Here is a 17,096-nt window from a genome sequence, read left to right as displayed (position 1 = left end):
ATCTCCCACTCTACCTTATTCACACAAAGTCCATCAGTCCCTCATTATTTCTCATCTATGAAAGTGTGAAATTACTTTACAGCAGTAATGTAACAGATTCCTATTTCCTAAACAAGGGGAATGTAAGCTGCAAATAGTTTTTGGAGCAATAAATATGAATACCCAGTAATACCCAGCGCTTCCCTTTTTTTTTTTTCAAATAAGTGTAAAAAAAAAAAAAGGATGTCATACATAAGTGGACATAAAGGACAGGAGACATAAGAGAACAAACTTTTCAACGGCACAGAAACGTCTCCAGCACCAGTTCATCAGCACTCTACTAGAGAAGAACGGCTGATGTCCAAAAATGGTGAAATTGAATAATCTGCTTATTCTAGGAATGAGCCACTAACAATGACTGCCAACATGATGAGGATGAAACCGGAATTAAAACAGATGGCTATCGACATTAATTAACTACACTAATTAACATTAATAGTGTGACAAAATAAAAACATCATTACTTATTAAAATATCATAATTAAATCACATTAGCAGCTTCCTTTAGCTCCCATATTGTGTCCAATTAATGTTTCATAATTAAGATGAAATGCTGCAGTGGTCCGTGATAGAGTTCTCAGTCACGTGAAAAATGCATGGACTGTAAACACTTTCAAATGTTCATGAAATTGACAATATGTGAGATAAAACACACTCACCTGATACAGTCAGTGTAACAGCATCACTGGTCTGTGTGTATGTTGGGTCTGATGACTGTGTTCCTTTACATGTATAAAGACCTTGATGAGAGGTTTCAACATTATGGATTGTGTATGTTTTCTCTCCTGCAGCATCTCTGAGTTGTTTATTATCCCTATACCAGTGATACCACCAGGATCCTCCAGTCTGTAGGTCACATGTGAGAGTGACGGATTCTCCAGTGAACACATGCTCAGCTGGCTGTATGTTCACCGTCGGCTTTGGTCTCGCTATACAAAGATAATAAATACTTCAATGATTCCAGTATCGCAACATCAACAATTCTTCACAGTCTTCCGAATTTCTTAATCTTTAGTGAAAAAGTAGAAAAGATGACGTACCGCTCACTATAATTGTGACTGGATCACTGAACTCTGAGTCATAGTTTCCCCTCTGTGCTTTACAGGAGTAATTTATTTGTCCTGCATTAGAGAGCGTCTCATTGCGTGTGTGGGTGTCTCGGGCTCCAGGGGACAGGGGATTTGATTTCTGAGAATATCTGTACCAGAGAAAAGTCCATCCAGTCGACTGCAGATTACAGCTCAGAGTAACTGTGTCTCCAGTGTAGATGGGGCTCTGAGGATTCACACTCACAGTCGGTTTGGGTTTTTCTGTTGGTATGAAATTATCAGGGTATCAGAGCTGTTTTTAACTTCATAAAATAGGAATTATTTCAGTCCTTATTTGAACCTTTTTATTCAACATTTATTGAAAAAGCTACAGTGGAATGATTTTTCTACAAAGTATGTACGCAGCTCTTTCGATAAAGATGCATTTGTCTTTATGAAATTCACGACTGAACTGAAGTTCATTCTATTTATATTTAAGTTTACTTATTCCATTGTTTGAAATTGTTGTGTTAAAGGTGTCATTGCATCGATTTTTCATTAATTGTGCGGTGGTGCCTAGTATGAATGAATGAATGCCCTGTGAGCTGGTTTTGGTGAAAAAAATGCTGTGGTTCTCCTGTTTTAGGCTGTTCTAGTTTGGTGGAGGAGTGGGTGGGGAGAGAACGACAGGATTTCAGCTCTTACTCATGAATATTCATGACATGTAAACATATCGCTTCTGATCGGCTAACAGCACTGTGACGCTCCCTCCAGTGGGTTATGGGCGAGGCCATGAATACTAATTTTTGAAGTGACGTAAGTTCGTAGGGCTTTTTCTGATTTGCTCGTTTTTCCATCTATTTTCTTTCATAGGCTAATACAGGGAACGGGGTAGAAGAACATTTTCACGTGCAGCATGCATATGCAGCTCGGAGTGAACTATGGTATTTCAAAAAGAACAAGTATTAAACGGTTTGTCGTGGAATGACACCTTTAAATTTGCACGTGTGTTCATGTACAAAAAAAGAAATCCTTTTCAGGTGTCAATCACATGACTTTGTATCCAGTGAAGCCATGATAGAGATCTTTTCTAAAACAAGCACTTTTTAGCTAACAATGATCAACTCATGTTTGTTTGTTTTTTTTAGCCAGTAGAATGGTAACAGTGCTATCGGCCCGATTATCAAGTGCAGAAGATTTGATGAAAACCAGACGGGCCTGTAGGTAATTTTGCAGGAAGGTATGGGATCAGAGCTTCCTTATAGTTCCCATAGTGCAGAACCCAAAAACCCTGGCTGACAGACCCAAGGCAGCATGTTGTGTAAAATAAACAAGTTAACAGGCATCACAGAATTCAACAACTTGTGAAACACAACAGTTATTAGTCCAATAAATGTCCTGAGATGTGTCTGCAAATTTGATGAGCGTTTCATACAGCAGGTTAAAGATGATTTTTTTTGTTTTGCTGTGTCAGTATATGGAATTAAGGTAGAGGCTAATTGTGTGTGTGTGTGTGTGTGTGTGTGTGTGTGTGTGTGTGTAAAAAAAACTATTTGTATGTGCGTGAGGTAATTAAATATTTAATAATTAAGATGAAATGCTGCAGTGGCCCATGACAGAGTCCTCTGTCACATGTGAAAAATACATGTAAACACTTTAAAATGTTACTATAATAGACAATATGAGAGATAAAACACACTCACCTGATACAGTCAGTGTAACAGCATCACTGGTCTGTGTGTATGTTGGGTCTGATGACTGTGTTCCGTTACATGTATAATGACCTTGATGAGAGGTTTCAACATTACGGATTGTGTATGTTTTCTCTCCTGCAGCATCACTGAGTTCTTTATTATCCCTATACCAGTGATACGACCAGGATCCTCCAGTCCGTATGTCACATGTGAGGGTGACGGATTCTCCAGTGAACACATGCTCAGCTGGCTGTATGTTCACCTCCGGCTTTGGTCTCGCTATAGAAAGAGAATAAAAACGTCAATGATTACAGTATCGCAACATCAACAATTCTTCACAGTCTTCCGAATTTCTTAATCTGTAGTGAAAAAGAAGAAAAGATGACGTACCGCTCACTATAATCGTGACTGGATCACTGAACTCTGAGTCATAGTTTCCCCTCTGTGCTTTACAGTAGTAATTTATTTGTCCTTCGTTAGAGAGCGTCTCACTGAGTGTGTTGGTGTCTCGGGCTCCAGGGGACAGGGGATTTGATTTCTGAGAATCTCTGTACCAGAGAAACCTCCATCCAGTCGACTGCAGATTACAGCTCAGAGTAACTGTGTCTCCAGTGTAGATGGGGCTCTGAGGATTCACACTCACAGTCGGTTTGGGTTTTTCTGTTGGTATGAAATTATCAGGGTATCAGAGCTGCTTTTATCTTTACAACATAAGAATTAGTTTTGTCCTCTCTCTGCTTTCTGATTCAACATTTATTGAAAAAGTTACAGTAGAATGATTTTTTGACAAAGTATGAACACAGCTCTTTAGATAAAGATGCATTTGTCTTTATATTTATGAAATTCATATTGAACTGAAGTGTAAAGTTCACTGTGTTCACTGTTAAGTTTGCTTTTCCATGTGTTGTTTGAAATTATTTTGTTAAATCTGCACTTTTGTGTTCGTACATAAAAAATAAATCATTTTCAGGTGTCAGTAACATGACTTTGTATCTAGTGAAGCCATGATAGAGATCTTTTCTAAAACAAAACTACTAGCACTTTTTACTTAACAATTAATGATCAGATATCCGTCCAATATTTGTAACCGCAGGGTCGCGGGCAAGCTGGAGCCTCTCCCAGCTGACTGCGGGCGAGAGGTGCAGTACACCCTGGACAAGTCACCAGATCATCACAGTAATGATCAAATTGTTTTTTTTTTTTTAAACCAGTAGAATGATAACAGTGTGATCAGCCTGATCATCTTGTTATAAACTCTTGTTTTATCTTCATTCATGATAATGATTTGTACCATTACGATCCTCATTTAAAGTGTTTGCAACAAACGAAATAACAGAAGTTTATTGAGTTTTTTTAAAGGTAAATAGGTAAATATTAAACATGTTTTGGTTACACTGCTTGTAAAGGATATGAAGTAAACATTTGTAAAATATTACAGCAGAACTTGAGAATGATTTATTGTTTTACAATATAAATAATGGTGCTGGTCTGTCAGACCAAAGACCAACAACTTTTATCTGCTCCTGTTAGGGGTCACCACAGTGCATCTGTTCCACATATTTGATTTGTCATAGGTTTTACACCGGATGCCCTTCCTGATGCAATCCTCCCCAATCTATCCGGGCTTGGGACCGATACTAAGTATGCACTGGCTTGTGCAACCCCAGTGGCTGGGTATATTACCTAATCTGCATGTCTTTGAACTGTGGGGGAAACCGGAGCACCTGGAGGAAACCCACACAGACACAGGGAGAACATGCGAACTCCATACAGAAAGGCCCCCGTCGGCCGTGAGGTTCAAATCTGGAATCTTCTTGCTGTGAGGCGACAGAGCTAACCACTGCACCACCATGCTGCCCTGTCAGGCCCATGAACACTGGGTGTAGAACAATAACATCACCACGCAAGGTTTAATAGTTTACTGAAAACTTCCCACAAACATTTTCTGTGTTTTCATTTGCGTAGAGTGTTGAGAGAGTACAACCCCAATTCCAAAAATTTGGAATGCTGTGTAAAACATAAATAAATCAGAATGTGATAATTTGAAAATCATTGAAACCCAATATTTCAATGAAAATAGTACAAAGACAACATATGAAATGTTGAAACTGAGAAATATTAAGATATTTTGAAAAATATATGTTCAATTTGAATTTGATTCCAGCAACATATTTCAAAAAAGTTGGGACAGGTGCATGTTTATTACTGTGTTGCATCACCTCTACTTTTAACAACACTCTGTAAATGTTTGGGAACTGAAGAGACCAATTGCTGTAGTTTTGAAAGTGAAATGTTGTCCAATGTTGCCATGCAGCTGTACTCAGTGCAGAAAGCAGTTTGGCATCGTCTTACTGAAATAAGCAAAGAGATCTGAAAATGATGTCATCTGGATGGCAGCATATTGCTCTGAAACGTGTTTATATCATTCAGCATTAATGATGCCTTCCCTGATGTACAAGCTCCCCATGTCATGTGCACTAATGCAACATCATACCATCACAGATGCTGCCTTTTGAACTGTGCACCGATAACAAGCCGGATGGTCCTCTGCTCTTTAGCCTGGAGCACGTGCTGTCCAAGATTTCTAAAAAAGAATTTCTACTTTTGATTCATCAGACCTCGGGATAATTTTCCACTTCACCTCAGTCCATCGTAAAAGAGCTCGTACCCAGAGAACTGACAGGATCATTTGTTTACCCTGTTAACAGGTATATTTAATATAAAAGAAAACGATAGCGGACGGCATGGTGGTGTAGTGGTTAGCGCTGTTGCCTCACAGCAAGAAGGTCCGGGTTCGAGCCCCGTGGCCGGCGAGGGCCTTTCTGTGCGGAGTTTGCATGTTCTCCCCGTGTCCGCGTGGGTTTCCTCCGGGTGCTCCGGTTTCCCCCACACTCCAAAGACATGCAGGTTAGGTTAACTGGTGACTCTAAATTGACCGTAGGTGTGAATGTGAGTGTGAATGGTTGTCTGTGTCTATGTGTCAGCCCTGTGATGACCTGGCGACTTGTCCAGGGTGTACCCCGCCTTTCGCCCGTAGTCAGCTGGGATAGGCTCCAGCTTGCCTGCGACCCTGTAGAACAGGATAAAGCGGCTAGAGATAATGAGATGAGAAAACAATAGCTCTGTAATACACACCCTTACTCATCAACATACACCTGTGTACACACACACACCTGTTATCACGTCATAACCCCTCATTCACACTCACTCTCTCATTCTTTCAGATTCTACAGCCTCTTACACTCAGTGGTTCAGTATAAAAGTTCGACCCTCGTCCTCTTCACTCATTCACACTCAGGCAGGTCTCGACTCGAGCATGTTGATGTTTCTGAAGCAGTAACTTTATGAAGCCCCTTTTACAGCCTCTGAGCTGCTTGTTAAAAGAGTTTTACAGGTTTTGTTGGTGACATTTTCTACCAAATCTAAACTAGTGTTGTGTCACCAGTTCACCTCACACCAGCGCTGCTCAGCCGTGATCACACTGTCTCTCTTTAATAACTTTCATAACATCAGTTAGTTAAAAGAGTTCTCTGTATGTCGTTGTCTAAATATTTATATATTGTGATATGAATCACTGAACAGAAAGACTCTTACTCACCAGTAACATAGGGTGACCAGATTTCCCAAGTCTAAAACCGGGACACTTTGCGCATGACCGTGATATTCGTGCACGCACACGCATTTTGGTGTAAACATGCGCCGGCTCAAACCATGGCTCAGACAGGTGCTTTTATCATTTTGTAGAAGCTCACTTTTATCAACATTTCAGAGAATAATCAAGTATGTTATTGTTATCTACATGTACTTCTATCACAATTCAGTTAAAGTAAGAAAATCAGACAGCAGATGTGATGATAGGGAACAGGCCAATAGCCTAAATTTCAACTGATTTATTTCACCTTTGTGAAAACGCCAAGAAAATGCATTGCTTGCATATTAACATCAACATTTTATGCGATGAACTTTTTTTTTTTTTTAAACAATAGGCTATGCATTTTAACAGGAACGAGCGCATGAGCCTAATCATTGTCACCTCTGAAACTTTACCCAAAATGCCTCTGTTTAATCTTAACCAGTGTCGGCTATTAACTATTTTGAAAACATGAACCCTGAGTTGACAACAGTATCAAACAAACCAAGACAATCTGTGATACAGATTAAAGACAGATGAAACCGATGAAAGACAACAAAAATGTTTCAGAAACACAGCCACCCAACCCAACCCAACCCACCCACCCTAAAGAAGATGCCATTTTATTGCATATATTTACATGATGAGTGAATTTGCTCCAGTAGCACTTTATTGCCCGAGAGCCTGCTGTGAAACTGCGAGCAAGTATCGGCGAAATTGGCCCAGGTAATGAGCAAGACTTTGAGAGTAGGCACGGTCATGCGATTCCTCTCGTCAGTCCAGGTGTTGCTCATGAGTGAAAATATCCTCAACATCTGTCGAGTTTAAAATTCCAAAACAGTAGAAAAGTCGTCATAAGATGAAGTTGTTTATCTATAGGGCGAGTCATCAGTAATATTGTGCTTCAGTGTAGAAGTGATTAGTGCGGTAAAGACTTCACACCCTGAGCTTGTGTTTCATTTCTAACAGAAAAACCTAAACCTGAACTCAGATCAGACCTTAAAGGAGCTGCACTGACAGGAAACTCAGTGACTCTGTACTGTACACTGAAGCTGCAGTCTGCTGGATGGAAGTTTTACTGGACCACACCCACATGGAGATCTGAGACTGAATCACACGACTACACCATCAGATCAGTTCGAGTCTCTGATGGAGGTCGGTACAAGTGCAGAGCTGGAAGAGGAAACCCAGTCTACTACACACACTACAGTGATGCACTCTGGGTAAATGGTACTGTAGCGTGACCAGATGTCCCGGTTTGACCGGGACAGTCCCGATTTTGAGTTGCGTGTCCCCAGTCCCGAGAAAGGTCCGTCGGGATGCTGAAATGTCCCGGTTTACACCAAACACTAACAAACTGTCCCAGTCATAGCGATCATATATAGCCAACGAGATGTCAATAAAGCTTCTAGCGATTCAGCATCAATGTGCGTGTGTGTACAGTCAACCTTACAATGTATCTATTTGTACAATGTTGCAATATAGAGGCCGCGTTATCGCATTTTTTTTTCGCTAGCGGCTGTCAACTACTACGCGACAATGCCGAAGAGAAAATGTTCATTTTCAAAAGATTTGCAGGTGGCTTACCCCTTTCTCCGAGAAGTCCAGGGTGCTGAACATGAAGCTTACTGCACACACTGTAAGTGCTCCTTCTCCATCGCTCATGGTGGTAGTGCTGATGTTAAAGTCCACCTCAAAACAACGAAGCACAAGCGGTGGGTAGAGGCAGGGGCTAGCGGTGTGGCCACTTACTTCAGTAAAGTTAGCTCTGGCAGTGCTGAACTCAAACGGGCTGCTGAGGAGGGTACTTTTGCCTATCATTTGGTGAACCACAACCAAAGTTTCAGGTCCATGGACTGCACCGCGGTCCTGATTAGGAAGTGTTACGACGAACGCGTCACTTGTGCACGAACCAAGGCCGAAGCGATCGTGATGAGTGTCATCTCACCCCATGCCATGGATCTGTTAAAGGCAGACCTAGCTGCTGCCAGCACCTTTGATCTAATGGTGGGGCTATTATATTAGATCTCTTACATCTAAAGCGCGAATGGTTCATGAACTCATTACTGATCAGGAGTTGAATGTACTTTGTTTAACTGAAACATGGATTAAACAAAATGAATATACCATATGGCATTAAATGAAGCGAGGGTTACCTCCAGGTTGGATTATTGTAATAACTTACTGTCTGGCTGTTCCAATAAATGCATAAACAAGCTCCAGTTAGTTCAAAATGCAGCAGCAAGAGTCCTTACTAGAACTAGAAAATATAACCATATCACCCCTGTCTTAGCCACACTGCATTGGCTCCCAGTCAAATTTCGTATTGATTATAAAGTCCTACTGCTGACCTTTAAAGCACTGAATGGTCTCGCGCCACAGTACCTGAGTGAACTTCTGCTCCTCTATGACCCGCCATGCCTACTTAGATCAAAAGGTGCAGGCTATCTGCTGGTACCTTGTATAGTGAAGGCTACATCAGGGGGCAGAGCCTTTTCTTACAAAGCCCCACGGTTATGGAACAGCCTTCCAAGTAATGTTCGGGAATCAGACACAGTCTCAGTGTTTAAGTCTAGGCTGAAAACATATCTGTTTAGTCAAGCCTTTTGTTAATGGTGTTTATGAGGTAAAAGTGTAGCTCTGGAGGGTCTTCAGACATAGAGTGTTTTGGTAAACTGGGATGTATGGATGCTGTCAGTCCCCCACTCGCTTGCTCACTCAAATTTGTTGAAGGTGTAGTGGTTGGCTGCTTTATGTCCCGGGGCTCCCTCATGCCTGTGTTACCTTCTGGCTCTCCCCTTTTAGTTATGCTGTCATAGTTAGTTGCCGGAGTCCCTGCTTGTACTCAGTGCAATATGTATACTGTTCCTACTTATTCAGGTGACATTGGGCATACCTAACAACCTGTGTTTTCTCTCTTTTCTCCTCCCCCCCCCAATCTGTGCCTCTGAGTTCCATGTCAGTCCTGGGATCGAGATGTTGACCTCTTCTGCTCCTCGGACCTGCCTGTTCCATCCTGGTGTCCTGTGTCTGGTTGGAGTCTCATCGCATCGCTCCTGTGGAGGGCGGCCCCATGTGGACAGTTGGGGGTCGTGCCTGGAAGACGCTCTGGACTCTTGCAGTGGTGCTTTTGTGGCTGGGGACTGCAGTTGACTTGCTGACTTTGGGACTACGGTTGTCGTGAACGGTTTTGCACTCGGGTTTCCGTCGGTGGGGGGTTTATAGCATCAACGAAGCTGACTTTATGTTAGGACTGTTAATGTTAGTCATGTTGTCTGTTGTTGCCCAGATGGGGATGGGTTCCCTTTTGAGTCTGGTTCCTCTTGAGGTTTCTTCCTCATGTCGTCTGAGGGAGTTTTTCCTTGCCACCATCACCACAGGCTTGCTCGTTGGGGATAGATTAGGGATAAAATTAGCTCATATTTTAAGTTGGTCAAATTCTGTAAAGCTACTTTGCAACAATGTTTATTGTTAAAAGTGCTATACAAATAAACTTGACTTGACTGAAACAAGGAGATGTTTTTGTTGAAAATAATCATTTCTTGATCAGGGATTTATTTGACTCTGAATAAGTTTTTCAATTAAATGTTGTACTGCTTGTAAATGAGATGAAGTAAACATTTGTAAAATATTTCAGCAGAACTTGATTTGACTGTATTGTATTCAATACCTTGAATTTCCCTCTGGGATTAATTTATGTATGTATGTATGTATGTATGTAATCTATCTATCTATCTATCTATCTATCTATCTATCTATCTATCTATCTATCTATCTATCTATCTAATGTAGCAGGTCTATCAAACCCATGAACACAGGGTGTGTAAAACTAACACCACCACAGAAGCTTTAATAGTTTACTGTTCAACTTCTCACCGACATTTTCTGTGTTTTCATTTGAGTAGGGTTGAGAGAGGACAACCCCAATTCCAAAAATTTTGAGACGCTGTGTAAAACATAAATAAATCAGAATGTGATGATTTGCAAAACATGCAAACCCTATACTTCACTGAAAATAGTCCAAAGAAAGAATATAAATGTTGAAACTGAGAAATCTCATCTCATCTCATTATCTCTAGCCGCTTTATCCTGTTCTACAGGGTCGCAGGCAAGCTGGAGCCTATCCCAGCTGACTACGGGCGAAAGGCGGGGTACACCCTGGACAAGTTGGCAGGTCATCACAGGGCCGACACATAGACACAGACAACCATTCACACTCACATTCATACCTACGGTCAATTTAGAGTCACCAGTTAACCTAACCTGCATGTCTTTTGGACTGTGGGGGAAACCGGAGCACCCGGAGGAAACCCACGCGGACACGGGGAGAACATGCAAACTCCACACAGAAAGGCCCTCGCCGGCCATGAGGCTCAAACTCGGACCTTCTTGCTGTGAGGTGACAGTGCTAACCACTACAGCACCGTGCCGCCCCAACTGAGAAATTATTATTATTATTTATTTATTTTTTAATATATGCCCAATTTGAATTTGATTCCAAGAACATGATTCAAAAAAGTTGTGACAGGGGCATGTTTATCACTGTATTGCATCAACTCTACTTTTAACAACACTGTAAATATTTGGGAACTGAGGAGACCAGTTGCTGTAGTTTTGAAAGTGAAAATGTTGTCCAATGTTGCCATGCAGTCGTAATATGTACAGAATGTGGTTTGGCATCGTCTTGTTGAAATAAGCAAGGCCTTCCCTGAAAGAGACATCGTCTGGATGGCAGAATGTTTGTCCAAAACATGTATTTATCATTCAGCATTAATGATGCCTTCCCAGATGTGTAAGCTCCCCATGCCATGTGCTCTCATGCACCGTCATACCATCACAGATACTGGCTTTTGAACTGTGTGCTGATGATAAGCAGATGGTCTCGCTCCTCTTTAGTGTGGATGACATGGTGTCCATGATTTCCAAAAATAATTTCAAATTTCAATTTGTCAGACCACACGACATATTTCCACTTTGCTTCAGTCCATCATTAATGAGTTCAGGCCCAGAGTAGGCAGTGGTGTTTCTGGGCATTGTTTATATTTGGTTTTAATTTGAATTTGTGGATGCATGGATGCAGTGATGAACTGTATTCACAGACAATGGTTTTCTGAAGTGTTTGAGTCCATATAGTGATTTCCATGACAAAATCATATCTGTTTTTAATGCAGTGTCGCCTGAGGGCCCAAAGATCACGGGCATCCAGTGTTGGTTTTCAGCCTTGTCCCTTGTGTTCAGAGATTTCTCTGGATCTTTGAATGATATTACAACACCAGTTCAAAAAAAGTTGGGATGCTGTGCAAAACAGAAATAAAAACAGAACGTAAAGATTTGCAAATCATGGAAACCCTACATTTCATTGAAAATAGTGCAAAGACAACATGTCAAATGTTGAAGCTGAAAAATTTTATTGCTGATTGTAAAATATATGCTCATTTTGAATTTGATGTCAGCAACTCATTTCAGGAAAGTTGGGACGGGGCAACAAATGACTGAAAAAGTTGTGTAATGCTAAAAAAAAAATTTGGTTATTTGGCAACAGGTCAGTAACATGATTGGGTATAAAAAGAGCCTCCCAGAGAGGCGGAGTCTCTCAGAAGTAAAGATGGGGAGGAGTTCACTTCTCTGTGAGAGACTGTGTGGGCAAACTGCAACAATTTAAGAATAACATTCTTCAATGTAAAACTGCAAAGAATTTGGGGATCACATCATCTCTGTGACATAATATCAAAAGATCCAGAGACTCTGGAGGAATCTCTGTACGCAAGAGACAAGGCTGAAAACTGACATTGGATGCCTGTGATCTTCAGGCCCTCAGGTGACACTGCATTAAAAGCAGACACGTGTCTGTAGTGGAAATCACTGTTTGGGCTCAGGAACACTTCAGAAAACCATCGTCTGTGAAAACACTTCATTACTGCATCCACAAATGCAAATTAAAACCAGATATAAAAAAATATCCAGAAACACTGCCACCTTCTCTGGGTCCGCACTCTTTTACGATGGACTGAGGCGAAGTGCAAAATTGTCCCGAGGTCTGACGAATCAAAAGCAGAAATTCTTTTTCGAAATCATTGATACCACGTCCTCCAGGCTGAAGAGGAGAGGGACCATCCGGCTTGTTATCAGTGCACAGTTCAAAAGCCAGTGTCTGTGATGGTATGAGGGTGCATTAGTGCACATGACATGAGCAGCTTGTACATCAGGGAAGGCGTCATTAATGCTGAATGATATATACACGTTTAAGAGCAACATACTGCCATCCAGACAAAATCTTTTTTTCAGTGAAAGCTTTCCTTCTTTCAGCAAGACAATGCCAAACTGCTTTCTGCACTGATTACAGCTGCATGGCAACATACGACAAAGGACACCCCGAACTGTTGAGCAACTGAAATTGTATATCAGGCGAGAATAGGACAACATTCCTCTTTCAAAACTACAGCAACTGTTCTCCTCAGTTCCCAAATGGTTACCGTTTTGTTAAAAGTAGATGTGATGCAACACAGTGGTAAACATGCCCCAGTCCCAACTTTTTTTAAACATGTTACTGACATCAAATTCAAAATGAGAATATATTAAAAAAATAAATAAATTCTCAGTTTCAACCTTTGATATGTTGTCTTTGTACTATTTTCAGTGAAATAAAGAGTTTCCATGATTTGCAAATTATTGCATTTTGTTTTAATTTACAGTTTCGACAGCGTGCCAACTTTTTTGGAATTGGGTTGCATGAACTGTGCATGATGTGATCTCTGAATTCTTTGCAATTTTACATTGAGGAACATTATTCTTAAATTGTTGCAGTATTTACCCACACAATCTTTCACAGAGTGATGACTCCCCATATTTACTTGGAATGCTCCTTTTATACCCAATCAATCATGTTACTGACCTTTTATTTTTTAACATGACACAATCTTTTCCACTCTTTTGTTGCCCAAGTCCCAACTGTTTTTGAAACTTCTTGCTGGCACTAAATTCTAAACGAGAATATGTTTTTCAAAAAACAATACAATTTCTCAGTTTGAACATTTGATATGCTGTCTTGATACTATTTTCAATGAAAAATAAGGTTTCCAGGCTCCAGCTTGCCTGCGACCCTGTAGGACAGGATAAGCGGCTACAGATAATGGATGGATATAAGGTTTCCATGATTTGCAAAAAATCACATTCTGATTTATTTACATTTTACACAGCATTCCAACCTTTTTGGAATTAGGGTTGGAGATGAGAGTTGAGTCGATGAGCATGTTTGCATTAAATGTTCACAAAGATTTGTTTGAAAGTTTGTGAATCAAATAAGTCCCCAGTGCAGGGACTGTACATTATGGTCTTTCAATCTTGTCTAAGGGCAATTTAAAACCTTCAACCCTATAAACACAATTCATATACAAGTGTGTGCAAAAGTCTATTGCTTGAAATTCTTGTATCCACTTTCAATTTAACAGTTATGACACTATGCGGGCGGCACGGTGGTGTAGTGGTTAGCGCTGTCGCCTCACAGCAAGAGGGTCCGGGTTTGATCCCCATGGCTGGCGAGAGCCTTTCTGTGTGGAGTTTGCATGTTCTCCCCGTGTCTGCATGGGTTTCCTCCAGGTGCTCCGGTTTCCCCCACAGTCCAAAGACATGCAGGTTAGGTTAACTGGTGACTCTAAATTGACCGTAGGTGTGAATGTGAGTGTGAATGGTTGTCTGTGTCTATGTGTCAGCCCTGTGATGACCTGGCGACTTGTCCAGGGTGTACCCCGCCTTTCGCCCATAGTCAGCTGGGATAGGCTCCAGCTTGCCTGCGACCCTGTAGAACAGGATAAAGCGGCTAGAGATAATGAGATGAAATGAGATGACACTATGCACTGACGTCATAAAACCATATCACATTTGTTTACGTCATCATACTGGATGGAAAATGAATGGAGCAGCAGCTGACTCACAAATAATGAAGCACATATGTTAATTTCACATTCATAAATGATTATCCGGGGCGGCACGGTGGTGTAGTGGTTAGCGCTGTCGCCTCACAGCAAGAAGGTCCTGGGTTCGAGCCCCGGGGCCGGCGAGGGCCTTTCTGTGCGGAGTTTGCATGTTCTCCCCGTGTCCGCGTGGGTTTCCTCCGGGTGCTCCGGTTTCCCCCACAGTCCAAAGACATGCAGGTTAGGTTGACTGGTGACTCTAAATTGACCGTAGGTGTGAATGTGAGTGTGAATGGTTGTCTGTGTCTATGTGTCAGCCCTGTGATGACCTGGCGACTTGTCCAGGGTGTACCCCGCCTTTCGCCCGTAGTCAGCTGGGATAGGCTCCAGCTTGCCTGCGACCCTGTAGAAGGATAAAGCGGCTAGAGATAATGAATGAATGAAATGATTATCCAGTCATCCATAACCACTGATCCAGTTCAGGGTTGTGGGCAAGCTGGAGCTTATCCCAGCTGACGATGGGCACGAGGCAGGGTACAACATGGACAAGTCACCAGGTCATTGGAGGGCTGACACATCGAGACAAACAACCATTCACACTCACATTCACATCTACGCTCAGTTTAGAGCCACAAATGAACCAAACCTGCATGTCTTTGGACTGTGGGGAAAACCAGAGCACTCGGAGGAAACCCACACAGACCTGGGTAGAACATGCAAACACCACACAGAAAGGCCCCCATCAGCTGCTGGGCTTGAACCCAGAACCTTCTTGCTGTGAGGCAAAAGTGCCAACCACTACACCACCATGTTGCCGCATGAATTTCTCGAAAATAGTTTGAGCAAAAAAATATATTTTGCATGATCAAACATATTAAAATACTTTTATTCCAACCAATGGTGATTGCTTTGAGACTACATGGGAAGCCCTTAAACATTTTGCTGTGAATCGGAGATTTGCTTGGAGGCTACAGTGGTGGTATAATTTGTAAATATTGCAAAGAAATTGAAAGTAAAAAGTTCTGTTGGATTATTTCTGAAATATGTTGTTTAAGTATAACTAGATAGCTTTCACCTCTTCAGCTAGCAGCTTAGCAACTTTTGGCAGGAAATGGCAGACAATACTAATGTTGATTTGACATTACATTACAGGCATTTAGCAGATGCTGTTATCCAGAGCGATATACAACATACCCAGAGCAGCCTGGGGAGCAGTTGGGGGGCCTTGCTCTAGGGCACTCCAGCCATTCCTGCTGGTTTGGGGAATTGGACTGGTGACCTTTGATTTCATCTCATCTCATTATCTCTAGCCACTTTATCCTGTTCTACAGGGTCACAGGCAAGCTGGAGCCTATCCCAGCTGACTACGGGCGAAAGGCGGGGTACACCCTGGACAAGTCGCCAGGTCATCACAGGGCTGACACATAGACACAGACAACCATTCACACTCACATTCACACCTACGGTCAATTTAGAGTCACCAGTTAACCTAACCTGCATGTCTTTGGACTGTGGGGGAAACTGGAGCACCCGGAGGAAACCCACGCAGACACAGGGAGAACATGCAAACTCCACACAGAAAGGCCCTCACCGGCCACGGGGCTTGAACCTGGACCTTCTTGCTGTGAGGCGACAGCGCTAACCACTACACCACTGTGCCGCCCCGACCTTTGATTTGATTTTAGAAAATACTTTTGATGCTCAACCTTATGAGAAAATTAAAGAAGAGGGCAGAGATTGGTTTTGAGTCATGGGGAGATCCAGTGCTGACATGAAAAGCATAAGAAAATAAACTGAAGAAATGTATTACCAACAGTTTTGAGGTCATGTGTTTGTATTTTCTGAATTCAGAAATCGGCATGATCAAAATAAGCCAATATTCATGTTTTTTTGTTTGTGTACAACATTTTTATAGTTTGCAGAATTCCAAATAGCTGACCGCAAACTAATTTTCCAAGCTGGATTAAAAAGTTTCTGAAAAGGATGCAGTTGCAACCGTGTGTCTCTACTTTGCACAGTTCAGAGATATTTAAAGGGTAAATAGCAAAATGCTTTCTGTCATCAAGTCCAGAGGATGAAACTGCATTGTAAACAACAGCTGATGAGCCATTTACAGCTGATGAAGTGTTCACTGCATAGCCATCTATACACAGTCAGAGTCAAATCTTTGTGATTTATCGCTGCAATCCACCTGTTTCTCCTCGTAGGATCAACTGGTGCAGCTGGACTCCTGTAGAAAGATGGCCTATCTCTTGACTCATCATCATGACTGTACACCCAACAGCACAGCATGAATTTATCATGTTTTTTTATTCAGAATCATACAATCCAGCCACTGTTTGTTTCCATCCAACATGGCAGTGAACTCGCTAAACATGCCATGATGATGTCACATGCATAGTCTCCATAGACTACATACATGTCAACCTATACGGAATGTCCGTATTTTGTATGGATTTGATTAAAAAAACGTAGTATACGGACATACAAATAAAGTTATACAGATTCTTTAAAAAAACTTCATTATTTATTTAGAGCTATAATCAATTCCCACGATGATAAAAGAGCTCATAACATTTACAAACTTACTGTACAGCACAGACAGCCAGTAAAGAGTCTTATGAAATCGCGCATTATCTTGTGGTAGCGAGACTTCGTTCCACTTTTGATCATGCGCACACCGCATTGCGAGAATCCCGCCAACTGTGAAGTAACATTTTGTTTGAAAAGCGTATTTCCACCTGAGCGACTTTCAATAGTGACTGAAAAGATTCTGAATGGGCACTCCGGCAAA

At 41.6% G+C, this 17,096-nt stretch overlaps 1 protein-coding gene across 1 annotated transcript in view; it reads right to left on the bottom strand.

Moving 5' to 3' along the window:
* LOC132885528 (obscurin-like) overlaps positions 1 to 17,096 on the bottom strand; it is a 607,458-nt gene that overhangs the window by 227,864 nt on the left and 362,498 nt on the right. The window contains exons 13-16 of the mRNA XM_060920272.1: positions 3,152 to 3,421; positions 2,771 to 3,040; positions 1,080 to 1,349; positions 699 to 968 (exon numbers count right to left, since the gene is read on the bottom strand). Coding sequence (XP_060776255.1) covers positions 699 to 968; positions 1,080 to 1,349; positions 2,771 to 3,040; positions 3,152 to 3,421 — 1,080 coding nt within the window. The remainder of the gene's footprint in view (positions 1 to 698; positions 969 to 1,079; positions 1,350 to 2,770; positions 3,041 to 3,151; positions 3,422 to 17,096) is intronic.

This window comes from Neoarius graeffei, chromosome 1, assembly GCF_027579695.1.
Source record: "Neoarius graeffei isolate fNeoGra1 chromosome 1, fNeoGra1.pri, whole genome shotgun sequence".
Classification (NCBI taxonomy): domain Eukaryota; kingdom Metazoa; phylum Chordata; class Actinopteri; order Siluriformes; family Ariidae; genus Neoarius; species Neoarius graeffei.
The sequence above is the reverse complement of the archived record's forward strand: the minus strand, read 5'-3'. Positions and strand labels throughout refer to the sequence as shown.